Source organism: Heloderma suspectum, chromosome 2, assembly GCF_057233095.1.
Source record: "Heloderma suspectum isolate Gila_16-S chromosome 2, 16-S_ref, whole genome shotgun sequence".
Lineage (NCBI taxonomy): Eukaryota > Metazoa > Chordata > Lepidosauria > Squamata > Helodermatidae > Heloderma > Heloderma suspectum.
In genome coordinates, this window is record NC_139459.1 from 5585776 (window position 1) to 5613226 (window position 27451).

The following is a 27451-nucleotide window of genomic DNA, read 5'->3' on the forward strand; positions in this document are numbered from 1 at the left end:
AAGAACGAGCTTAGTACTGTCTAACAGCTGGTAAGCCAGAGCCATACCTTCGCCACTTTAGAGATGTTGTTGTAAAAGATCATGGGGCCAGGAATGAAAAAATCTTCTCGGAACCATTTCACAACATTCCCCTTCTTATTCTTCCGTTTCTTCTCAATATCCTTAGCTAGGGTTTTTTCCCAAGAGAAAAACACAGCATTAGCCTTTTCCACCTACAACCTCCAAATATTGTCACGCTGAGGGCTAGTTCAGCAGTTACTTTGGGCTGCACTGCTCACTTGCAAAACGGTGAGCAAAGATCGTAAACCTCTTTGTTAGGTGCTCATGAAGATAAGCTGTGGAGATCACAGATTTGGGAACCCTCCAGAGTACAAGCTGGGCTTGCCCTTTCTTTTGTCTAAACATTTTACAGCAGTCACCAGCATCCCTGACAACCTCTGTAAAATGTTTAGAAAGAAAAGAAAGAAGGCCCCGCTCATTCCAGCCTTCTCCATGAGAGTGACAGGTGGATCAACTTTTCTCGTTAAAAACCTTTTGAAGAGATGAGGACAAGGCTTGCTGTGGAACAACGATGCAGTGACACCTGCCACCTTCATTTTCCCAGAGTACCTCTGGGCCCCTGCAAAAAAAAACTTCTCTAAAACGGCGTTTTTTTTAAAGAAAAAGGGAAGATGGCACTGTGGTAACTGCTGCTGAGAGCTGATGGGAGCTCTCTGGGTTGGGCATCCAATGGTGCCACTGAGCTCCTTGGGGCAGGGACCCGTCATCTTCTACTCTGCCAGGTGCCGTGAACATGGATGGTGCTACATAACCAATAAACAACAAAAAATGGTCATGCCATGTGTCGTTATCCTGGGAACTGCGACACATCCCAGGAAAAGAGCAAGTGCAAACAAGCCCTTTGTTTCACATCAGAGACAATTGTTAGAGATCCTTGTGAGGCACGAAGTCAAGCCGACAGTCGTTTCTGTAGGCACCAGGCATTTCTGGTCCAACTACTGCAGGTTTTGCACGTATTTATTTATTGTATTTGTACCCCACTTTTCTACCAAAAACTGGCACCCAAGGCAGCTTACAGAGACAATTAAAATTGGTTAAAACAATAAAATAATAATTTAATAATATAATCTGTAACTGTTACAGAATAAAAACAGCACCCAACCCAACAGACCCACTTACAGGCCAAAGCCCTGCTTGAATAAGGCGGTCTTTGCCTGGAAGAACAGCAGAGAAGGAGCAACCATAGCCTCCCTTGGGAGGGAGTTCAACAGCCTGGGAGCGGCCACTGAAAAGGCCCCCTCTCACACTGCCACCAAACACGTCTCTGAAGGTGGCAGTTGAGAGTGAAGGCCTCTCCAGCAGATCTTTAGAACCGGGCAGGCTAGTATGGCAGAAGGTGGTCCTTCAGGTAGCCTGGTCCCAAGCCATATAGGGTTTTATAGGCCATAACCAGCACTCTCAATTCCGCCCGGAAACAGACTGGTAGCCAGTGAAGCTGCTGTAACAAGGGAGTCACGTGCTCCATGTAACCGGACCCGATCTACAGTCTGGCTGCAACATTCTGGACCAGCTGGAGTCTCTGCAATTGACCAGAAAATCAAGATTTCCCATCATGTTCCTCACCCATTTTGCTCATGATGATGTAGTGGAGATGGTACATTGCTTCTGCTGAGATCTGGCCGATCTCCTTCACGCTGTCGGCAATGTGAAGGGCCAACAGTGCCACCAGCTGTCCAAGCAGGGAGAATTCTGGTGTTGTCTAAAAGGAAGAGAGAGATGGAATCTCAGCCCTCTAATTGCCTGATGTGCTTTCGATCCGCAGAGCTGGCAGTTGTGACCTTTTGTGGGCAAGAGACCTGCAGTGACACACCTGAGACCTGCACTTTCAACTTTGACAGCATGCAGCAGGCTTGACTTCCACATCCCATAATCCATCTTTGCTGCAGGTTTCCTGAGCAATGGGGAAGCGGAATCAAGAAGAATTCATGTAACATTTAGAAGTGACTGTTGCTACTTCCACAGTAGAGCCTATTAGCTTTCTCCCAAGTAGCTGGAAGCAGAATTAAATCTGGAGTTATTTATTTTATTTTAAAATATTTCTAGGCCACCTTTCAGGGCAGGAGCCTAGAAATAAGGAGACACTTAATACTGTGCTATATTATTCAGCAACACCTTTCCCCTTGGCCAAGATCCTATATGTTCTGGTTTTGTTATATTAAAAAGGAAAAAATAATAATGAGAAGAAGTCAATAAAGTTTCCTCCCCCTCCCCTCCCCTGAACACAAACGGACACTGGGGCAATTCAGACAGACTACACAAGGGACAGTTAACAGGCCAATCCTCCACCCTGCGCCACCACAAGCAGATAAACCCCAGGGTGCCTAGCCAGGGGTGGGAGGAAGTAACTTGGAACTCTAAAAGACAGACCACGTGAATGGCTCTAACTCTTGAAACAAAGGGTGACCGAGGAAATCCACTTACTAGATAGTCCCAGTAGCACACGCTGCTGTTCCTGATCGCCAAAGGGGAAGCTTAAAATAGCTAGATGGAGTTTTATTTTTTTAACTATTTTTAAGGGAACCAGATGAAAATGCAAGTCTGGATGGTTGATAAAAACAATACTTTTGGCTTTGGGTCTCTTACAAGCAACATATGCAGCCAATAACAGCCGCAGATCAGATAAGCACTAATCTACGATATCCATACGCCATGCATTTTCCCCTAAAGGCCAAGAGTGAGCGACAGAGATGGACCTCCTCCAAGAGAATCTTCCCTGATCTTGGGGCCACCACTGTTAAAGACCTGCTCCTTGCCATTAGTTCTCATACAGAACTAACACAGTTGATCATAACTGGCAAAGGGATTCACATGTTGGAGCTGGGCCATGAATGGCTTTAAAGTTTAAGATCAGGACCTTGAATTGAAGCCAGTGCAGTGGCTGCAGAATTGGCTGCATAGGTTCCTGCCTCCCCGTTCCAGCCAGGAGGCTGATTGCAGCATTCTGCACTAGCTGAAACGTCTAGGCCAAAATCGAGGGCAGCGGCAGCCCCATGCAGAGTTTATTACAACAGTCAGTGACAGAGGTTCCACAGGCATGGATGACCACATGGCAAGATTCTGGCCTCTGGAAAGGGATGCAGTCAATGTACCAGGCCAGTGCCGCTACCTGCCTCTCCCGAAACAGGATCCAGGAGAACCCACAGGGGGTGGGCCTCTTGCAGTGGGGTAAGAAGCACCCTACTGATTTCCAGCAAACCCTTTCCCCCCACTACCATCATTTCTCTCTTCTCTAAAACTATCATGCAAGTATTGTACATCACATCTGCCTGTAATGCCATATGCAGCGTTCATGCCCTGCTCGTGAGCTTCCCGGGGGCATCCATCTGTCCACGTTTGGACTAGATGGACTGGTGGCTGGTTGACGCAGCAAGGAGATTCTCACGTTCTTATGAGCGATAACTTGGGTCAGCAAGGGGTTCTTTCTTGCCCCTCCTCAAGCGCAGTCTCGGGATGGAGGAATCAATCTATTTCCGGCCTGTGTCACTTTCACACTCACATCGAAATTCAGATGTTCGGAGACAAACTTCAGGAGGTGGCTGGTGCTGCTGAGAGCCCTTTCCCGTTCATAATTCTTCGGGGAGTCAATCCAGCCATTGGTGTGCTGCGAGAAAAAAATATGAGAGGAGAAAGCATTATCCAGGGTTTGCAACTCCACAAAGTTTGGGGCTCTGTTAGGATCTTGCCGGAACTAGAAAGGACACATTTAACATCAAATCACAAAAAAATGGTTGTTTTAAAAAGAACATCTGTTGAACTGGTTTTGGTTTTTGTATACAGCTGCAGTCCAACATCTGGAGGGTCTTACATTTCTCACCCGTTTTAAAGGAAAGAGTTTTGTGCCTTTCACATGTGTTCATAGTTGTACAGAGGTGCATTTAATTTGTTTATAACAATAGCCAGTGTATAGATCCCTTGAGCTGGCCAGTGCGATATGTAAGGCTGCCATCTCTTGAAAGCAAACATTTTGGCACCAGGATGTGGCCTGTGGCTGGGGCCCTCTGGGGTGGGTGGAACCGGAGCAGAGGCCTGTGGGTGGAACCTCCACATTCAGAGCCAGTCTACCTCTGAGTACCAGTGGCTGGGGAAGTGATCAGCCAGGGACACACACTGCCTTCATGGGGGAAAGAATCTTGCTGCAATTTATAAATTATTAAAGCAGTCTCTCTCTCTCTCTCTCTCTCTCTCTCTCTCTCTCTCTCTCTCCCGGCCCATCTTATGTTCCTGCTATCTCATATTTTGGACTTGACCCATGCCAAGCTTTCCACACCTTGCAGAAAAGGCTGCAAAAAAGGCTGGCCAGCACTGGAAGGACCACCACAAAAAAGGCACTGTGGCTGAGACAAAGGCCCCTTCCAACCCTACTATTCTATGATTCTTTGATTCTATGAAAGATAGTTGGACTATTGTTAAAAAGCAGCTGATCGTCGCCTGGTCAGTCTCTGGACGGAAAATTGCTGGGCACCCCGCTTGAGGCACTCCTGAGCTTCCCGGAGAAAAAGTGAGACAGACGTATGATACGGAATAATTTTAGCAGTATGTCCTGCCTAGGAGCTGCTGTTCCTTCCCTTCAGACATCTTGACTGCTCCCTTACTATCAATATATCCTGCAGTGAATTCAAATTGGGAGACTCAGACACCAAGCTGGTGAGCATGTTCCGGCAGGCAACCACCGTCTGTTGATAAAAGTCCTGAAAGGAGAGAAGAAAAGAGCAGTCAGCATCCCCACACCTGCATGGCGGAAGGCCCGGAGAGGAGTGGGCCACTGGATGGTGCACACGGCAAGCGGTGCAGCACTGCAGCAGAACCTCCGCACAGCCGGGGCACGGTGTCAGGGGAGCCCCCACGGCCTTTCTGGAGGGTGTGCGACAGGCACCAGTGCAGCTAAGGCACCACTGCCCCATACCTGGGGATGATAGGGCTGACACCACTCAGCATCACAGCACCCTGTCTTTCTTCTTATTTATTAAAATATGCTGTCGTCAGGGGGTGGCCAACCAGGGATGTACATGGTGAAGTGGAAAAATGCCACTTGCATTGTTAGCATGGGACTGTGTTGAGAGTCACACAGGCAAAAGGATGTAGTGACTGAGTTAGTGCTAGAGGATGGTGGCTGATTAACTTACTGCGCATGAGTCACAATGCCTAGCAGTCCCTTGTCTCTGGAAACCAGAAAACTTCCTTTGAAGGAAGGTTGTTGCCCCTTGACTCAGCGCTGAACCAAATACTGACCAAAGCTGACACTGTGTGCCTTGTTTACTTGTTTGTATAAATACCAAAGGCGCCTACTGTTCTGGGTCTGGTCCCGAGGGGCCACGCTGGCAACTCTTGACTGCACCACACCTTGGCGCTCAGGTAATAGACATCCGCTCAAACAAAAGTCTGTGTCTCTTCTCTGGCCAAGCCCAGCAGAACGGTAAAATTCTTCAACAATGGTTACAGCTGCTCATGTTATTATTTTTTATGTTCGAATTTTAACATTTTGTTTAAATAAAACGGTGCTTATCCTGAAGTAAATGTGTTTAGCATTAGAGTAGCAGAAGTAAACTCTGTAGTTATCTCTGTAGTATACATGCACGCACACACCCCTCTTACACCCGCCTGCTCCTCCCAGTGGGAGGGGTGCCTCCTCCCCTAATCTCTGATAGTGTCCGCTACTGAAACCACCAAGAGATTCCCAACCATTGGCAAAACATTAGCTCCCATCAGCCAGCCATTCTGGGTTATGGACCAGCAAGCAACCCCCCTTCCCAAGGGATGCCAGCAGCAGCTGTGACAGTATTAGTTATTTTGAAAGCAGTTTGAAATCAACATACTGAACAAAAAGAAAAAAATCAGAGAGAAGTCCTGCCTGCAAGCTTATAATCGACTAAAGGACAAAAAATGGGGAGGGAGAAAGTGGCACTACAGGAAGGAAAACAGGTTCTACTTCACTAACAAGTCAATGCCTGTGGCACGAAAGGGTCTACAGATGCTGTTTATAAAAACCCACATCAGCGGCAATGTCTGACTCTCTTGAGTATGGTCAGGACCAGCTTCATTCTTGCAGTAACCCTTGGGCATTACACAACCATTAAATGCATAATAATCAAACAATCAAAATCACAATAAATAAGTGAAAACCAGCACAGCAAAAACCAATACAAAATACAAAGCTAGAACCATCCCCAGGGACTAAAGTAATTGATCTAAAAATACTAAAAATATTTTTAATATTTTTAAAAGCCTGGGAGAACAATTTTTTATAGCCTGGTGCCAAAAAGATAACAATGTGGGTACCAAGTGAGTTTCCCTAGGGAGAGCATTCCAGAACAAGGGGAGGGGACGCACCATTGAAAAAGCCCTTTCTCTTTTCGCCATCCTCCAAGCCTCCTAATGTTGGGATCTTGAACATGGGCTTCTCTGGATGGCCATAAGGCACTAGGAGGTACATATGGGAGGAGGCATTCCATCAGATCCCAAGCTGCGTAGAGATTACCAAAACCAGCTATTTGAACTGGGCCTGGAAATGAATCAGAAGCCAGTGCTGGTAAGAAAGGACCACCATAATATGATCATAATGCCTGGTCCTAGTAAGAACTCTCGCAGTAATATTTTGCACTAGCTGAAGTTTCCAGAAGAGCTTCAAAGGCAGCCCCCCATGCAGTGCATTCCAGGAATCCAAATGGGATGTTACCAGGGTAGCTAGGCCATCCACCTCCAGATAGGGGCGCATCTGGGATACAAACAGAAGCTGTTAAAATGTGCTCTGTATTCAGAGTCCACTTGAGCATCTAATTACAGTGATGGATCCAGGAGCACCCCAGAGCTATGCACCTGATCTTCCAGGGGGAATGCAACCCCCTTTAGTGCAGGTTGAACCCCTGCCATCCAGTCTGAGGAATCGCCCGCTAGCGGTGTCTCCATCTTGTCTAGACTGAGCTTCAGTTTGTTAGCCCTCATCCAGTCCATTACCAAGGCCAGGCAGCAGTCCATCACCCCCACACACACACACACAGAGCGCTGCACCTGGCTCCAGAGAGGAGAAATAGAGCTGTGTGTCATCTGCATATTGATGACAACACACTGCAAACCTCCAAACAACTTCACTCAGTAGTTTAATGTAGATGTTAAAATATGATGGAACCTTTTGTTTTTTTTAACAATGTAGATAGTGGGAGACTGCCTGGGAACCAGGCTTCCTGCATCGAGGGGGGGGGGGGTTGGACTTGATGGTCTTGTAGGCCCCTTCCAACCCTATGACTCTATGGTTCTATAACAGCCCTGGGGGAGCCTCAACAGCACTGGAGGATCGTAGGGTGTGACAGAGTAGTTCAACCCTTTCCTCCTGTGCTGTGGTCCTGAGGAAAACTGATGCCCACTCCACCCGAACCTGCTATCTATTTGCATCAAGAGAGAAGCCTCGATCGGCACCAATGGAGGCACCATTTTCATTCCCTCTTGACGCCAATAGTAGCTGGGAGGGGCACTTTTGTCAGGACCACGGTAGTAGAGAAAGGAATAAACGTTCCATCCCTGCAGCCCCGATGCTGCCATTTACGCTTTCTTTCATGTGCAGGCTGGCGGCATTCCTGCTATTAATGTCATGTCTGGTCCGGTTATCAGAGCGTTCCCATACCTAACTAGAAGTGCCGGGGAGCCAACTGGGACCTTCTGCATGCAAAGCATGTGCTCTGCCACTGAGCTGCGGCCCTTCCCTGCTGCTTGGAGGAAAGAAGAGAAATATCGGGTGAGATGCCTGGTCTGACGAGCTGCGCCAACGGAACGCAAAGGAGAAGGAGGACATCAAGAGATAAAAGCTGAACAGAAGGAGGAAGGGCTTGAAGGCATTTGTAAGCCAAAAGAACAGCATTTGCAGAGAAAGAAAACACGTCCTGTGGCCCATGACCAGAATGAGAACAATGTACTTCCAGGACTGAAGAAAAATTCAGGGGCACAGCACTGGGGTATGGATGGATGTCATGCAGCAAGTGTGTCTGGCTCCAGTGTGTGTGGCTTGTGCCCTGATGGCTCAGAGTCTAGCTCAGCCTCCCCCAGAGCCTTTTATCTGGCCACAGTTCAAGGCTGAGAAAAGCCCTTTTGCTCCACTCGGACCCCTTGAGTCACCTGCGTTTGGACTGTGTGTGTTGGGCTGCCGGCTTTCAGTTTTGTCATCTTCAGGGCAGGCAGAGAGAACACCTTCTTGATGCTTTTGCTCACTAGCTCAGACCTCACCTCCGAGTCCAGTGACGGCCTCAAGGAACTGATGAGAAGGAAACCAGAGAAAGGGGAAAGAAAATGAACTAAGGGGTTAATGGGAAAGGCCCTTTCCAAGGAGAAGTGCTAATTCAACACCTGTGTAATTATGAAGCCAGGAGCTACAATGGCAGAGACAAGGAGGAGCTTTCTGGAAAACAGAATGCCAAGAGGAAATGGCCATGCAAAAGGGAGCCACCCATGTATTTGCCCTTAGACTATTTTGGTACCTTTGCCAAATAGTTAAGATGGCATCTTCGAGTGTAATGATTGTTCTAATGTAGAGATGCTTCCTTACAGGGATGGGAGTTGAGACGTGATCCCTAGAGCAGTGGGGAGAAGATCCAAGCGCAAACAGAGAGGTGACCCCAACAGAACCTGTTGTGTAGCTCTGTCTGTTTCATTAACTTCTTTTGTGGTGCAACCTTCATGTGAGTGAACCCTAACTTATTGGAAACAGCTGAGGAGAATGCCTGTAGAAGCACCAAGAACCTTCCCCAAGCAGTGCTCTGCAGGTCTGTGTCTCTTCTGTTCCCAAGAAGCCCCATCTCCAGAGTTTGATCCCATTGGTCAGCTCTTGCAGGAAAGCATGTAAGAGACCCACAGACAAGAACTGGGAACATTGTTGGGTAGGGGTGTATGAAGCCCCGCTTACCTGGCTCTGCTGGGGTCTGCAGGTGGGGGGAGGCGATCCGTTCCTCTCCCCGGAAACCTCGACGGGGGGGAGGCGATCCGTTCCTCCCCCCCGGAATCCTGCCTGGCTGGATCCGCTCCGTGGCCAGTCCATGGAGCTGCCAGCTGGGCCAACCCGCAGCGGGGCCTCCAGCCGCTGCCAGACTGCTGTGGACACAAATGTTGTCCTGTGTAGGGGACACCATTTGCATCCCTGCGCCGGCCCATGATAGGCTACGTATATATTTACGTAGCCTATCACGGCTAAAGAGGGAATGCAAATGGCATAGGGGACGCCATTTGCATCCCTGCTTTAGCCGTGATAGGCTACGTAAATATATACGTAGCCTATCATGGGCCGGCGTAGGGACTCAAATGGCGGTCGCTACGATGGCCGCCATTTGCTGCTGCAGCAGCCCAGCAGCGGCCGGAGCTGCCGCTGTTGCTGCCACCGCCGCTTCATCCGCCGCCGGAGCCACCGCCAGAGCCGCAGCCAGGTAGGCAGGTTGCTCCGTTCCGCCATGGATTCTGGGGTCCCGAATTCACTGGAATTCGGCCTCCCTGGGATCTGTGGCAGAATTCTCTAACATCCCTATTGCTGGGTCAACAGCAATTCTCCTCTGCTGCTCCTGGCGTGCAGATCAGTGCTTCCTTTCTGATGTAGACTTCTGGCTTGGTGCTCAGACCAGCTCTGTCCCACGTTCTTGCTTGGCCATTATACCCACTCCAGGCTACTGGGCCAAATCTACATGGAGACTTTTTTGAGGTTTAAAGCTGGATTTTAACGAAATTGGGTTGGCTCCTCCCAGGGCTAACGGTAGCCAGTGAAGTGGTTTATACATTAAGAAAAATCCGCTTGCATGGAGCAAATGGCCCCTGAAACTGCGGGGTTGGGTGGGTGGAATCCCACGAGTACATGTGGGGCAGCAAATGAATGGAGGCACCATTACCTCCACCCCCACTCTCAGGGAACTGCAATAGAGGATGAGTTACTTCCAAGTAGGGATGGGTAGTGTTAAAACGGCGGGCCTTACTCTCCATCATTCCCACTCCCCACTCCAACACTCAATGAATGTTGATCGCTCCCGACCCCTCTTCTCCTGTACTTGGCAAAGTGCAATTTGACGTTACTTCTGGGTAGACATGACTGCCCTCTCCATGCCCATCCCACACCACTTTTCCTTCCGCCAATCAGCACTGCTCCAGCAACCCACAGTGAGGGTAGTTCAGCTCACACGAGACTACCAAGTGCGCGGACACTGTCGCAACAGGAAAAGCCCACCGAAAACCAGTTTCAAAAAATCCGGACTTTGCGGCAAGAAAAAGCAGGCTTGGTACTGAGACAGGTCACAGGTGTGCATCATCTACCATGACTGTCTTCAGGCCACGATAGAACCAGAGTAAAAGCCCTATGTAGATACGCCTCTGATCTTCTGTCTTGACCCTCAGACTGATGTGCTGTCTCACATTTCCTACCTGCTCCTGTCCAGCATGACGAAAGCTCTGCTCATTCATCCATTGGCACAGGTGCAGCTTCCTCTTCCGTTACATTGAGTGTGCGCACTTTTACGCGATATGGTGCCCCCATGAGGAGCAGCAGCAGCACTTTGTTCATGTTGGGGAGCACGTGTGTCTCTGGGTGGGGCCGATGGTGCAGAAGCACTTCCCTCCAGCACAGCAAGTGCATTTTAGATATTAACAGCTGGCCTGTTACAATGTTCACATGGCTTCCCCTTCCTAAAATATTAAAGTGTTCTGAATTTCAATGTGCGGTACAGTAGCGAAGTTGTATGACTTGGTACCAGTCCCAGTACCGGGGACAAACTCAATACATGCCTGATATTCCATACACTGGGTAAGAAAATAGGTACCACACCTAGGCACAGTTGGAGGGTATGCGGATGGCAGTAACAGGTGGGGAAGTGGCATTCCTAGCTGTAGAATGCAAGAGAAGCCTGATTCGGAGGGTCAAGGAGACAGGGAACAAGCAAAACCCCGGTACGTACGTCATGCAGGTGACTGTTATCATGGCCTGATGGAGGACTGTAATGGAGAATGATCCCAGCGGCTCTTCTTCAATAACCCCCTGTTGTGGGGAAACACAGTATGGCAGAGTTCCAGAGACACCATCGCCACCATAGCTGGGACTAAACTCTATCCTGCACCCACCCCAGCCTATCCCACTCAGCGAGACCTGTTCCAATTAATGGTCACCATTGACTGTTGGTGCTGCTGTGGAGATCAGGAACATGCCAGCTCCTTGGCAGAACCCCAGAGACACCATCACCATTACACCTGGGACTGAGCTCTGCTCCCCCACAACCCAGCCCCATTTGGCTCTTTAACGCAGTTGGCTAAGGTATCCTTTGGACGTTATGCTTTTGTTTTAAATAGTTTTTCTCTTTACCATGTCATTCTTAGTTCAGTTGGGTTCTTTTATTCCCCCCAAACCATTTCATCCCCTTAAATTGTGAGCTCCTTTGGGCAAAATTAGGGGATAGAGTGGAATATATGAAATATATCCCCCCCACTCCACCTCAGCGTGGCTGAGAGGCTCAGAAAAGAAATTCCCATCGGTGGTTTTTGTCCTGATTGAAGCTGGGAAAGGAAGAGATAAAAACCCTCTCTCTGCTTAGGGAGTGCTTATCCTGGGCTGTCTACTCGACAGCTGAAATAAATAATTAAACTTTGCTGGTAAAGCTGGCAATACTTATCAGTATGACCAGTGTGACGTTTGTGTTGTTTAAAAAGAAAATGAAGGAAAACGTAGTGCCCATTCAACAAACGGTGTATATGTGAGTGATTGTGGTCAGATCCATGTGTGCAGATTTGTCACCTTATATAACAGTGAGAAATCAGGCATACTCAATGCAGTGGAGGCTGGTGGCTCTGATGTCAGTGGGGCGGTGAATCTGCTCCGGGTTTCAGTCAGAACTCTAAAGGAGCTATCCAAGGTGCATCTTTGGGCAACAAAGATGATCAGGGGACTGGAAACAAAGCCCTATGAAGAGTGACTGAAAGAACTGGGCATGTTTAGCCTTGAGAAGAGAAGACTGAGGGGAGATATGATAGCACTCTTCAAGTACTTGAAAGGTTGTCACAGAGAAGAAGGCCAGGATCTCTTCTCGATCATCCCAGACTGCAGGACACGGAATAATGGGCTCAAGTGACAGGAAGCCAGATTCCGGCTGAACATCAGGAAAAACTTCCTGAGTGTCAGAGCAATACGACAATGGAACCAATTACCTGGGGAGGTGGTGGGCTCTCCCACACTGGAGGCCTTCAAGACGAGGCTGGACAGCCATTTGTCAGGGATGCTCTGACTTGGATTCCTGCATTGAGCAGGGGGTTGGACTCGATGGCCTTGTAGGCCCCTTCCAACCCTACTATTCTATGATTCTATGATTCTATAAGTGTCTGGATCTCCAGACTTGTGACCTTGTCTTGATTCCTAACAAGTATACCAGATTTATCCTTGGCTTCCTAACCCAGCTGGACTGATGATATCAGCTACAACCTGGTCGGCCCTTGATTCTGTTCACTGGGAGACCTATCTGTTCAGTTTGTTCTCCGGCTGCTCTTGCACTCATATGCTTGTCCAGGGGCTTGTCTAAATGGGAGGTTTTCTCTGATGCTAGTGTCTTAAAGTTGCTAGGGATACATGACATCATGGCCACTCCCTGCAGCCACCACGGAGTTTACCTGTGAGGAAGCTACATTTTTGCAGAGTACTTTTATCCATTGTTTTTCTTTAATTTGGCTCCCCTGCGGTTCAGCAGCTGTGTGCCCATCCCTCCGCTTTAAATTCAGTAAGATCGGGGTGTTCCTAGGGGTGTGTCTTTCACCTGGCCATTTCCTTAGTAACCTAGGTAACTAGAATAACTAGCCTGCCTTTCCAACACCAAGTGCTACAGCGCTCCTTCAAGCCTTCAGAATCTTGCAGCACTTCCTTTTCGCCAGTGGGAGTAATTAGCCTCTGTGATTATGCAGTTCTCTGATGTTTGCATTACTTAGCTTCTGTGATGTTGTGTGAGGTTGCTTCTCTGATGTCTCATAACTTTGCTTCTCTGTGATGCTTGCAGTAAGGGCTTAAGGGCATAAGCCCTTATGAGCATAATTGCAGTAGTGATCTACCACAGTCTCTTGGGATTAAGGGAGCAGAGAAGCTTGTCATTGTGAGCAGGGAGAAGTGCCCAGGGAAGGAGAAAGGGGGGCTGGAAACTATAACTCTGCGACAGTTTGCTGGAATGGGGAAAAAGTGGAGTGGGTGGGGTGCTCTCATAGGGAGCCTTCTGATGCTGCACTGGTGAATCAGGGATTTTGGCTTCTTCATGAAAAAGTGTGTACACTGGGGGAAAAGGGGCGGGAGCTCTATCTCTATGACAGTTTGCATGAATGGAATTTTGAATTAATTACTCTGCATTCATAATAATATAGTACAGGGGTGAGCCTTCGGAGTTATGAATTAATTACTCTCCATTCATAGTAATGTAGTAGCAGGGGGGAGCCTGGACAGTGGTGGGCAAACAAGTATCTCTCATTGGTTGGACAGCCCCTGCTAGGCTGATGATGTTCAGTTCTACTCCCCCAACCCAACCCAGAAGTATGTCCTTTCAAGCTCTGCGTGACCCATGAAAACTGGATTTTAAAGGTACGGTACACTCAGCTTTTCTTGCCTCGTGTATCCCTGATGGACCAAAGCCAATTCCATGAAAATCTGGATAATACATCAACGCACTTCTCATTCCGTTGTTGTGAGATCCCTCCCGCCGCCTTTGCTCTGCTAATTCGGTTGTGACCTACCAAGTATCACCTACATCCCTGCATCTGACAGATCCTAATATATCCTACAATTCAACTGACTACTGGGTATTATCTGGTTGATTTTCCAGGAGCCCACTTGTGTTTTACTTACAATAATGCATATTACAAGTTCAGATTTATGGGGGAAATGGGCGTCTTCCTTCCTGGTGCGTAGTAGTGCCTTGCTAATCATAATCACAGTTCTCATGAAGACTTTCTTCATTGTCTCATCCTGGAAGGAGGGGGAAATTGAAAGAGATTGAGGTGGAACACACACACAATACATGGTGTGTGTGTGTGTGTGTGTGTGTGTGTGGAATAAATAATAGATTTATTTATTTATATAAATAAATATAATATTTATATTATATTTATTAAAAATAAATAAATATATTTATATTATATTTATTAAATATAATATTTATAATAGAGGGAGACAGATAGTTTTGTTTTAACTAGGGGTGAAATGGAATTTCACAATCATGACAATTCAATAGGTTTTCCAAAGTCAACATTTCATTTTGGGTGGTGAAACCCACTCACTTTGGGAGTCAACATTTGGGTTTTGCCATTTAAATTTGAGAAAATTATACACAGACACACACACACTGCCCTTCTATAAAAGAAAAAGCCACAAAATCTTGCCATAAAATTTGAAATTCAAACTTCAAAATTTTAATCTCCTGGACTTTGTGTGTGTGTGTGTGTGTTTCAGTTCTGCTTCAGATTTAAACACCACAAATGTTAATATAGCATACAAAGTGAGCCAGTGTTATGAAGATGATTGTAATTATTTATATCGTGCTAACAATGAGCATGGTGTTTTCCACCGTATAAGAGGACATGTAGGGCTTCTTCACATGAAGCTTTTATCCTGCTATTGAGATTGCTCACTCACGGATGTTTGTGGGACCTTTAGATGATGTCGTCAACCTCAAGGGTATCTCCTGCACTAAATGAACCTTATTCCAGTTTTTAAAAGATCAGAGATAATGAGCTATCAAATTACAGTGCTTGAGTTCTGCTTGAGTTCCCTCTGTGAAAAGAGGAAAAGTCATAATGAGAGGAGCTAGACCACAGCGCCATCTAGCGGCTGTATAATGAAACATATCGAAGACTCAGATAAGCGGGGAAAGGATGGGGAAGGAAGTGCGTGTACAGGGAATCTGTCGTTATCCTGCATTTAAAATGGAAGCAGAAAACCCTGTTTTAAATGCGGGACTTTAGGCTGGTGTAGAAATGCTCTCAAATTCCTACTCTGAGGAGCTTACGATACAATGTGAAACACAGGGTTTGCCCGAGGCTTGTTGGACTTCGAGCTTGGGAGAACTGGATTCCCACCTCTGTTCAGACCTGCAGCTCACTGGGCGATCGGAGCCAATGTCGCCCTTGCAGCATGCCGCAGAACCTCCGCGGGTTGCTATCTCAAACAGCTTTTTAAAAGGTTGAAAAAACTTTTTATCTCTCCCTGGAATGAAAAGGGGAGGCAAGGCAGCATCTGGATGAAGTCTTGGTAGATTAGTCCTCTCGACGAAGCAGCAGGGGGGCTGGATTCTGAGACTACCCTCCCAGAGCTTAATCATCATCAAAAGTTGTTTCGAAACTCCTATCTAAATAGGAGAAATTAGGGCTGACGTGCTCCATCGTAATTTATGGATTAAGAAATACCAACAACATCTGAGGAATGGTTTAAGAAATATTAACAATATTTGAGGACCTGCAAGATCTGTTTGAAGAGAAACATGACTACAGCAAGGAGAAAAAAAGGAAATGCATCTCCGTCTATTCCCCCTGTACCTCCTTTGGCAAAGGTGCCAGGAACCGAAAATATAGGGGAGTTATTTACTCTGATAAAAACTTTGTCTTTGCAATTTGCTGAACAGGCTAAGAGGAAACAATTCAAAATTCCATCACCACCCTGCAAGGGGCTGTGGATTTCATTAACACTTCTTGGCAAAAAATGGAGGTGAAGGTTAATGAGCTGGAAGATAGGGTGGCAGTGAACAAAACTGCGTCACAAGTTTTTTTCAACAACTCTTTTGTCAGAATTTCTCAACTGGAGGGTTTACACGCAGGGCAAATGTACGTATTATTGGTATTAAGGATTTGCCTGGTGATGTAAATTTGTCTACTTTTGTAGATAAGCTTTTGCATGAGATACTCCCTGTGCCATCTGATTATTTACTTGATATTGAGCAGGCATTCTGTGTGCCAAATGCCAAAGGGACTGGCTATATGATTATAGTCCAATTTGCAAGAATCTCCACAAAAAATTATATCCTGTGTTTGGCAAGAGGGGGTGGAAATCTTTTTTGGAAACAAGATAACGTTATGTTATTTCCGGATTACACCAAAGAAGTTGCTGAGAAAAGAAGGCAATTCATCAAGGCGAAAAATCTGGCAAAACAAATGAACTTACAATATCACTTAAAATATCCTGCTACATTTTGCATTGTTTCTGAAGGTCAGATGAAGAAGTTCCTAAATCACGAAATGGTGGAGGCGTGGTTAAATACAAAAACATGTGAGATTTCTGTTCCAGCCCCATGAACTGGAATCCATAAACATGTTTTGTTAACTGGCTATGTTTAGTCCGAATGACTCCGGCTAGGCCAGAGTTAATTGCATATACATACATATACATACATATATATATATATATATATATATATATATATATCCATCTGCTTTCTTTCATTTTTTTCTCTTTTTTTAAAAAAAAATCCTTTAAAAAAAAATTGGATATGACATACTGCACCTAAATATACTGTTTGAGGGTGTATAGAAATGTGCACACTCATGTATATGTCTAGTATCTCTAGTATAAAATATATTACTGATTGCTGTAAGGTTGTTTTTAAGCTTTATTAACATATAACATTATAAAATTTATTAGTGATTTGTTATTATTATTATTATTATTATTATTATTTATCCTTTTTAATCTCCTTCCTTTTTATTATTATTACTATCATTATTATGAGACTAGCTAGTAAGATTTTTGGCTGGTTAAATTGTTAAGCTTTACTATTATATGTTAATTGAAGAGCAGTATATATTTACTGGAAATGAATTGTAAGCCTGTTCCTTGCTATAAGACTGATGACATGATATGATTAATCATGCTCTATTGAATTGTAATATTGCCAATGTTACAGGTATAATTTTTAAGTAGAATGGGATTTGAAGCCTGTGTGTATTGGAGTTTAAATTTAATCCTTTTAAATAATTTTTTTCCTCTCCTTTTTGGTTATTGCTGTGTCCTCTTAAGAATATTGTATTGTTGGGAAACTGTAGCTACTGATTAGGTTGTTGGTACTGTTTATTTCATTTATAAAGACAAAAATAAAATAAAAAATATTAAAAAAAAAAAAAAAGCAGCTCACTGGATGGCCTTGGGCCTGTCAAGTAACTGACCTAGCAGAGTGTGCCACTTTGAAAGAAGGGCAGAAGAGAAATGTAATAAATCAAGGTGTTTGGCAAGGAGGAGGGGAACCTTACGTCTGAATGGGGCAGCGATGGAGCCTATTCGGGGCTGTAGAGCTTCCATGAATGCCTTGGAGCATCCCTCTCACTCTCCATTCACATTAGTGAAGGTGAATATTCAGAGTTCAGATGCTGGGTAGGAAAAGGGGGATATGTGGAGGTGGGGGAGGAGAGCAGGAGGCACCACTGAAGGGGGAGGAATGTACACGTCTCGGGGGAGGGAATTCCAAAGAAGGGACATTACCTTCCCTCACCCATCCAGGTTTGAGAAATACCCAGGCCCCCTAGTTCCTCCCCACAACAAGGCGCTGTTGGTAGGGAAAGTGCGGTTACATGAGCTTCCGCTGCGCGTTAAAAACGTGGTTGTTCAGGCAGGCATTTGGGGTGGGTTAGGGTATTTGTAATGATGTTTTTAATGTAGAATTTTATTGTTTTAACTGTTTTGTTGTTGTACATTGCCCAGAGTGGCTGGGTGACCAGCCAGATGGGCGATTAATAAATTTAATAAATAAAATAATAAATAAATACATACATTTGGAGGCACCATTGGGATGTATTTAACAAGAAGTGGTTGCAGAGGGGATCAGGGGGCGAGAGGGAGGAAGCTAGAGGAGCAACTCAGATAAATTAAATCCAGATTTAGCACAAACAGGAGGGGATGGAGTCTAGGAAGGCAGTTATCCACAAGCGAGCGACTTTGGTCCCTAAGGCCCTCTGCTGCTATGCAACCTGGGCTGGGGTGCGGTGCAGCGGTAGATCTCAGCCTCTGTCACTCCCTGGCAGTGGAGCGGCTGGCTACTGTTTGAGTGCTGTACGAGGGCAGGAGGGCTGTGGTCTTCCCTCCACTGTCTTTTTGGGATGGTTCCTTTTCTTCATTCCCTTCATCGTCAGCCTCTTTTCTTCTCTCCAGTCTCCAATTCCCCCTCTCTGGGTTTCCTCACCAACCTCTTCCAGAATCTCCTCAGGGAATCTCTGACAGCTGCTCAGAGGGCCTAAAAGGGTAGAGCTCCAGGCACCCTGCATGGGGTGACCCCCCCTCACGAATTAAAACATGTGAGGGGGCTGTAGGGCTGTGTGGGCTATTGCACTGCTCCTGTCAGCAACCCACCTGGCCGCTGTGCCCCCACCCCCAATGCCAAAACACAGGCCAGCTGTACCCGCAGAGGCCAAGGCATCAGCAAGAGGCTGGAACAAAACAGACATTACTTTAAATCTGTGTCTTGCAGCTACAGTTGTCATTTTTACTCTAGAGTAGGTGCAGAGAGCCCAATCCAGATGGGGTGGGGCTTTTAAGATCTAGATCCGAGGCCCTGCGCCTACTCTAGAGTAAAAATGGCAACTGTAGCTGCAAGACACAGATTTAAAGTAATGTCTGTTTTGGCTCGGAGAATAGCTCCTGCAGGTGTATCAATGTACCCGCATAGAATCTTGATTGGCCCAGCATACCCCTTGCGGGGAGGAGTTCCACATGCGCATGTCAGTACAGGCATCTTACTCTCGCTGAACGTGCCAGCAGGGACCCTGACCAGAGTGCACGAAGGCAGCAGGCGGTCATGAGAGACCTTTCCGTTACATGGACGTGTCTGGATATCCCTTTCTGTCCCATGAATATAACAGCATAATTGGAAGGCGTTAAGGAGCAAACAACATGATAAATGCATGGTGTGAACTTGTTTCTTTAAAAACAACAACAACAAAAGCAGTGGATGGGCCCTGATCCAGATCAGAACTGCTGCAGGAATGGAGAGGTTAACCCTTTCCCAACATAGCATGGTCCCAACAATAACTGCCCCCTCCCAACAGGATATTTCCCCCCAGCCGGGACGCTTCTATGGGCACAAATAGCAGCTTTATTCCCACCACAAAGAGCACCTTCAATTTTTGTCAAAACTGCAGTGTGGAAGGAAGTGGACACCCCTCCGCAGCCCCATGCTCTCCATCCAGGTCACTCCCCACCCCTGCCCCACCCCAGGCAACCAGTACGTCCTATTCTTTTTAATATACAGTATATACAAGCACAAACTGCACGTTTAACACAATGTGTAGCTTGGCTTTAAGTCTGCATTAAGTAAATCCTCAGTTTGCATCCCCAAAGAATGAAGTGGGAAGCTATGGGTGTCTCCACGTCAGTGGAACATCCTGCTCCCCTTTTGCTTCTGCTTCTGTGAGTAGGGTTGGCTCCTTTAGATGATGAATGTGACGTGGAATTGAAAAAAGCCTTTCTCAGCAGCCTTGGGGTGGGGGGGGGGGGCGGGGGGCAGTGTGTACATTTTTCAATGAAACAGTACCATCTAGTGGTGGAATTGTCATGGTACGCCGGCACTACACACTGCAGAAATGGTGGTGGGGTTTTATATTCAAGCTTATCTTCAATCTTTTAAAGGCAAGTAACCTGGAAAAACCACTGAAAACGTCCTGGAGGTTGACGACATCATGTAAAGGACCCACAAACATCCGTCCGTGGCCAATTACAAGCGCACGATAAATGCCTCTTGTAGAAATGGTCTATGTGTCAGGGCATGGTCTGAAGGGAGGTAGTGGGCTCTACCTAGGGAGGTGGTGGGCTCTCCCACACTGCAGGCATTCAAAACGAGGCTGGACAGCCATCTGTCAGGGATGCTCTGACTTGGATTCCTGCACTGAGCAGGGGGTTGGACTTGATGGTCTTGTAGGCCCCTTCCAGCCCTACTATTCTATGATTCTATGAAGGCACACAATACACAATTGTTGTGAACCATCCAGAGAACTTCGGCTCTTGGGAGGTAGAGAAATATAATAAATACAGCACATTTAAACTTACAAGTTGCCCTATAGCCTAGGCTCTCAAGATGACATGCCCAATAAAAATAGTAAAATCAGTAACTCCAAAAATACAAGAATAACAACTCTTTTTTTGTCTCAGAACAAAGGCTAAAAACAGCAACAAAGTAGCAACCACAAAAAATCTAAAGCTATTACAGAGGTAAAACAGCCCCAAATGCAACTTCAGAGTGTAAGGTATAACATACAGAATATAATACAGAATATAACTTGGCAATAAAACATATAATGAGTTAAAATGCTTTAGGGTGCAATTGTATGCATGTTTAGAGAGAAAAAAGGTCCTACAACTCCCAGTGTGGCTGGCTGAGGAATGCTGGGAGTTGTAGGCCTTTTTTGCTGTCTAAACATGCATAGGATTGCACCCTTAGAGAATAAAAACATTTTTTCCTGGTGCTGAAAGATCAACAAGGAAAACACCTGGCAAACATATCCAGGGAGGGCAATCCATAATGGGGGGGGGGGGCACCAACGAACGGTGCCACTCATGAGTAAGTCACCCATCAATACACATGACATAACTACCTTGCTTAAGCTAAGCAGGCCTGGTCAGTGTCTGGATGGAGACTGCTTAGGAAATTGATGTATGCTGCCTGGTGTTCCAGACAGAAGAAAGGTGGGATACAAATGAAGCACATAAATAAGAGAAGCCAGAGTGGAAATGGAATAGTACCTTGTTTTCGACATGGAACTGAAAGAGGATCTCCGACACAATGAAGTCTATTAATGCCAGCATCTCTTCTGGTTTTGCCCCCAAGGCCGCTTGCCCATAGCACAGTATCAAGGTGGTACGGATCTGCCTCTCGGAGATATTCCTTGACTCCTGGAGCTGGGGGGGGGGAAACTATGTACATCACAACCTTAAGCGATACAGGAGGTAAGTTCCAGTCTGAGTTAATATGGCACTTTTTAATAACTGCCAAAATGTTAGTAGCCCACAAGTGGATCAGTTGTAGTTTCACCTCACAAATGTGACTTGTCTTTAAGAGACTCATATTAAACATTCACATAAAGTATTCAGAAACCCCACCGCACACATTCAGAGTGCCTGGCAAGGGGTCACAGGGCTGTGTGAACTAACCCCACCCCCTGCTACCACCACCATGACTGGCCGTCCCACCCCTCACATGCTCGGAATACACGAAAAAAGGCCCTAAGCATGTACCACTTAGAGAGATCCTCTACATGATGGGAGATCCTGACCCAGTCAAAATCCCTGTCACATTGAGGATCCCTTTGGGTATACTCAAACATTATCACACGCAAGTCAATGACCATCTCCCCAAAATCAAAACAACAATAACACTAGAACAACAACCTCTTCTCCCTGGTTCTCATGGTGCTTGTGAGAGGTGGGGTCCAGAAAGGGAAATACTCCCCAACGCTGCGCTAACCCAAGACAGAATTCTTTGGAGAAGGGATATCAATGGAGATTTAGGGTGGGCGGCACAGGATGGTGGTGATGCATGTTGGACTATGCCTTCCACTAATCTTAAAGAGGGGAGAGGTGAAGGCATGCAGCCAGTTAGATAGAGAAAGATCCAGCCCGGGGATATTGTCTGGACAGGCGGATCTGGGCAGAGGGCCGGAGTAAGCAAAGCATTGCAAAATATGAGCTGCACGCTAGTCTATCTTTCTTTGCCAGGCACTTAGCCACCAAGATATGTTGCAAAAAAAATCCAAGCGGGGCCACCTGAATAGATGTCCTGTAGTATCCCGAAACAGTACCACAGGGAGCTATCCCAAAAGGTAGGGGGAATGCCCCCCCATAATTCAAGCACTGACCTTTGAGAAGCACAGGCAGTCAGAGTACAAAAATACTGGGTCAAGGCAACAAGGGGGATAATAGAGATGCAGGAAGGAACAGCCAGAAGTGAGAGTCGCATTGCAGCAAAAGACTGGATGCATGTTTTCCTGTGTTTTGAAATATAATCTTTTTCAAAGATGTGGTTTTCACAGTTACAATAAGGCCGGTGCTCCTGCTGGTCCTCTCAGTATTGATGGTCAGAAAGTTTCCTTTATAGGTACCGTTACTCTTTTTCCCAAGTGATAAGAAATTCCAGAGGCAACACTACTGGGTTTGGGGCGCAACCCTATCCATGTTTCGACAGAAAAAAGTCCTACAACTCCCCATATTCCCCAGCTAGCATGGCTGGCTGGGGAATGCAGGGAGCTGCAGGACTTTCTTCTGTCGAAACATGCATAGGGTTGGGCCCTTAGAGACGTAAGGGCTGCATCTGGACGTAATGATAACGTGGCTGCCTCAGCGGAGGGCAGGGGGTTGTCGGCCGGGAATGCGGTGAGCGGTGGCTGCACGAAGGCCGTCTGTTAATTATTATTATTATTGCTGGGAGGAGGAGTAATAATACCTGTGACATTACTTATTACTACTCTGAGTAATACCTACAATAATACCCGCAACTTTACTGTGCCTGGCGCTTTACAAAGTAAAGCTGCACTGCTGCTAGGTTTTATTCTGGTTGTATTCTGGTTGTATTGTTTACTGTGGTTTCAAAGTTTTATATATTTCGTATTGTTTTATTGTGTGCTCTTTGGTTTTAATTTTTGTGAACTGCCCAGAGAGCTTTGGCTATTGGGCAATATAGAAATGAAATAAGTAAATAATAAGACAAAATCAAGCGAGTCCCTTACCCCTTTTTGTCCTCTGGCATGGAACTCCTCCATCTGGCCGCACCAAAACGCAGGGGTGGAGGGAGGGGGAGACCATAAGCTCAGAGGAAGGCTAGGCTCATTCCCGTAATGCTAAACTATAGCTACACGCAAGCCAGCCTGGTAGAAGGCCATTTCATATATTTATGTATGCAAGAGCTGAGGACACCGTCTGCCCATGCTAACCCTAGGCGCCTGCTGCAGTGCCATCTCATAGTGTGGTAGCCTTACCTCGGATGTCTCTGATTGCACAGATTTCCTTGCTGGTATCAGGTGACCGTAATCTCTCAGCACAACCAGGATCTCAGGCAGGTGGCAAAACGCAACCACACCAATTGCTTCACTGATTCCCTGAACAAAATGATGCATGGCAGTGATGACAGTTCCCCTTCTTCCTCTGACGGTAACTCACTTTTTGGACCTGTTTGCACTAAATCCGCCCCTCTACCTGCAGTTTGCTACTCTTGAGTTGTATCCAGTGGCTGTCTAACTTAACTCCCATTCATTTTGGAGTAGGCCAACGTAAGGCACACAAAGGCTTCATTTTTTTCCTAAAGCCCTCTATTTTTTCCCAAAGAATTCTAAGCAAAATAATGATAATGATCACAATAATTAAAGCATCTGTAAAATCAAAACAATATTAAAATGGCAATATAGCAGAAGCAAATAATACAAAAGTTCATCAGAGAGAAAGGGTTTTGCCCTAAGCAGGAAAAAAAAGAGACAAAGCCAACAGTCAGCCTCCACCAAAAGCCTCCTTAAAAGCCTGATCTTAGCCAGGCAATGAAACCAACTTAAAGAAGGGAGCTGAAGGGAGGATCTCTGGGGGAGGGCATGCCACAACATTGGTGTCACAATGAAGAAGGCCCTGGCACTTGGGGCCAACTACCATACTGCAGCTGGCAGGTTGACCCAGAGAAGGACGGGATCACTCTGATGGTGATCTATGTGCAAAGGAGGGAAAATATGGGAGGTGGTGGTACTTAAGGTACCTAGTAACCAAGATATTTAGGGTTAAAAGGTTAAGCTAAAGGAGGCACCAGATATTTGGGGCAGCAAGGGTGAAAGTGCAGTCATTTAACAGAGAGGGACACCTTTGGAGGGTGATGGAGTTGGAGGAAGTAAAGATCACAGGCAGAGAAATATCAGGAAATGGGCAGAAAGATAGTGGGGCAAGGCTGCAGAGAGCTTTAAAGATAAGGTCTTTGGAGATGCACCACATTGTTGGAAAACTGTGATGGATTCACAGTGACTTTCAGAGGTGAAAGGACTGAGGTGTGACCTGGCCAGAGCAAAGGGAAGATGGTCGTAGGCAGCAGCCAAAGCAAGAAATGCCCAGAGCATAAATCAGCTATCCTTAAAGGGACAGTTGGAAAGCCTTAAACTATTTGTCTTGGAGAGGCAAGTGATGACAAAAATAGGAGAGCTTGTGCTAGAAGGGACCAGAAGCCCAGGACTTTAGGGGAATCCTAAGCATCATAAAAAAAAGATTATGTAGAGCTGGAAAAAGTACAGGAAAGGGGCTGGAGCATCTTCTCTATGAGAGAAGGTTACAACAGCTGGGATTGTTTAGCTTGGAAAAGAGGAGGGTAAGGGGAGACATGAGAGAGGTCTACAGAATTATGCATGGGGTAGAGAATGTGGAGAGGGAGACATTTTTCTCCCTCTCTCAAAATACTAGAACCTAGGGTCATCCCATGAACTTGATCGGTGGGAGATTCAGGACAGATTAAAGGAAGGACTTCTTCACACAGCGCATAGTTGAATTATGAAATTCACTACCACAGGATGTCATGATGGCCACCAACTTGGATGGCTTCAAAAGGGGGTTGGACAAATTCCTGGAGGAAAAGCTATCAATGGCTACAAGTCTTGATGGCTATGTGCTACCTCCAGTACCAGAGGCAGTGAGCCTATGTACACCAGTTGCTGGGGAACATGGGTGGGAGGGTGCTTTACACTCATGTCCTGCTTGTGGGTTTCCCATGGGCAGCTGGTTGGCCACTGTGTGAAGAGAATGCTGGACTAGATGGACCCTGGCTCTGATCCAGCAGGGCTGATGTTCATCCACTCACCTCTCTGTCTGCTTCATCTTTAGGTGACAAACGGACAAGCATACGCAAATATTCAGTGACTACATCATTATGCCTTGAATCTCGCAGTTTCACCCCATAATATTTATAAAGGGGAATCTAAGGGTTGGAGAAAGTATCAAGTTAGTCACACAGGAAAATCATCATCAAACCAGGAAGAAGGTGGCGAGAGGCAAAGAATTAAAACATGGGCTTACCGATTCTTAAAACTTGGGCTTATATATGCTTGCCCACCAATAGTGAGACTTAAATATACATAAAGCATAGTGTGTATGCACATAGGGACCGAGTGAACTTAGAGCAGTGTAGAGATTCAGGAAACGTCCTTATACCAGGTCAGACTAGGCTGCCTGAGTTCCTTTCAACTGGAAAGGCCATGGAATGAGCTTGGGAAATTCATTTGTTAGTTTGTTACATTTATATCCCACCTCTTTTCCTCCAAGGAGCCCAAGAAGTGTCCATGATCTTCCTCCTCTCCAATTTATCCTCACAACAACCCTGTCAGGTAGGGGAGGCTGAGAGTCAGTGACCGGCCCAAAGTCACCAGGGAGCTTCATGGTCGAGTGGGGACCCAGGTCTCCTGAGTCCTATTCCAACATTATAACCACTGACCTAACACTGGCTCTCTTGTGCATGAAAAGTATACACTCTAACACGGAGCAATGGTCTCTCCCCAAGAGTGGGGTGGGGAACTTGCCACGACGATGCTGCCCCTCCCCACACATGCATGTCCATTGTACATGCAAAGAACCTATGAAGAGCATGTGTGGGAAAAGAGCTGAAGTGTCAGTGTTCCAAGTTGCTGTCGCCACATTTCTTGCCACATGTCCTGGCCCAGGCACTGCAGCTGTAGCAGGTCAGCAATCGGGGCCCAGTCAGCTATGTCCTTGCTATGCTAACCCCACACCTGTCTGGCCTGGGGGCTGTTATGAACGCCTTTTAAGCATGATGCCATCCGCCAGTGTCATCCATGCCGTGACTGTGGTTTGCTTCCATAGCAGAAAAGGCTCAAACAAGACTAGCAGAGCTTTCGTATCCCCTGGCATGATAATAATCCCCAGCACAGTATTTTTCAACCGAGGCGGTTCCACACATTGGGGCACATGATACAACGCATGGATATTTTATTTCATATTGCGTAATACTATGATCCTCTTTGACCATACCGTCTGCTGCCTCTACGTTTCCTGTGAAAGCCTGTAATGTCTGGAGTACAGGAGGGGCTGCAGTATGCAGGGTACCTCACATCAGACCCCTGAAACCATCCAGTTTATGGCTGCAAGGTACTGCAGTCCATAGCGATCAGAGAGCAGCCATCCCAGCAGGCTGTAACAGGGAGGCAGGGCCATTCCAACAGCCCTGCTGGAGGACTGCTTGCTTTCCCCCCCTGCCCTCCCCACTCCTGTCTCCTTGAGTGTCACGTCCTTCTAGACTGTAAACCTGCAGGCAGGGACTGCCTTAATTTTGTGGATTGAATATAAGCCACACTGGGGGCCTTTTTGGCTGTTGCAACAAAAGCAAGGAAGACTAATAAACGTCTGATGGCATCAGCTTTTGTGGATTAGAGTGAACTTCATTGTGGACAGGTTTTATGGTTTTATTGCTGTTATTTATGTCATTTTTTAAATGATGTAAACCACCTTGAGCATAATCCACCCTTCCCCAACCTGGTGCTATCTGGGGGATGCTGGGACATGTAGTCCAACGCATCCAGAGGTCACCAGGCTGGAATAATCTGTATTTCCTTAGGCGCAATGGTCGATCTGGGGTCAAACGATTTTGGCTTTGCTGAAAATGGGAGATAATAGCAGCCCTGGAAGGGGGTGGATTTTCAGCAGGACCATGGTAGGGGAAGAAAGGGTGTGCTGAGCAGGAACTGGAGGCACTGGTCCCCTCAGTCCATCCTCCTCAGAGCAGAAGCCTGTGCTCAGCGCTGGCAAGATGATGCTACCAGAACTGAAAGGATGTCTCCTCCTCGGCAGCAGGTAGCCCAAGAACTCACCTTATCCTGGTAGGGCGCCTTCTGCTGCACAGCAGTTTTCTGGCTCCCACCAGCCATGTCACTTATCAGTGCCACTGATCTTCTCCTAGCTTGTTTGGGATCCGCAGCAGGAGACCGCTTAAAGAAACAACACTAACGATAAGAAAAATGTCCTGTCTCTGAAGACAATTTCTCGAGTGCTTGAAAGAGCAGCAACCCTTTCTGGATGGCTTTGCACGGTTGGGGTAGCCCTCCCTTGATACCGCGAAGACTTTAAAACAGCTATCAGAGCTGGACACTTTGTGCCCACCCAGTGCGAGTGAAACCATCCCCACTGGCACCTCTCGACTAGACATGGCCCCTGCCATGGTTCCCTCTAGAGCCCCCCGAGGGAGGGTTCTGCCCATTCCATGCCCCTGGGGGAGGGGGGGCTGCCCCAGAGCAGCAGGGAGGGGCAGGCATATAACTCTGTCCCTCGGCCTAGAAATCTCCCTGGGCTTCAAACTATATGTGCTGATTAGAGAAGTCTTCCCATAGTGACTTGAAGTTGTTCTGCAGGCTTCAACGACATGGACACATTAACATTAATGGGTGATGATTAAATTACCCTAAGCTGCACACCCCTAGGCCCTCC

The 27451-nt window shown here is 46.6% G+C and overlaps 1 protein-coding gene across 1 annotated transcript in view; it reads right to left on the minus strand.

Moving 5' to 3' along the window:
* The window catches only part of LOC146351905 (maestro heat-like repeat family member 5), a 59078-nt gene that overhangs the window by 26533 nt on the left and 5094 nt on the right, over window positions 1-27451 (minus strand). The window contains exons 4-14 of the mRNA XM_084829634.1: window positions 26839-26955; window positions 24819-24935; window positions 22975-23094; window positions 20747-20893; window positions 13880-13999; window positions 10971-11050; window positions 8164-8299; window positions 4653-4748; window positions 3557-3661; window positions 1624-1759; window positions 48-166 (exon numbers count right to left, since the gene is read on the minus strand). Of these exons, the coding sequence (XP_084685760.1) occupies window positions 48-166; window positions 1624-1759; window positions 3557-3661; window positions 4653-4748; window positions 8164-8299; window positions 10971-11050; window positions 13880-13999; window positions 20747-20893; window positions 22975-23094; window positions 24819-24935; window positions 26839-26955 (1293 nt within the window). The remainder of the gene's footprint in view (window positions 1-47; window positions 167-1623; window positions 1760-3556; window positions 3662-4652; window positions 4749-8163; window positions 8300-10970; window positions 11051-13879; window positions 14000-20746; window positions 20894-22974; window positions 23095-24818; window positions 24936-26838; window positions 26956-27451) is intronic.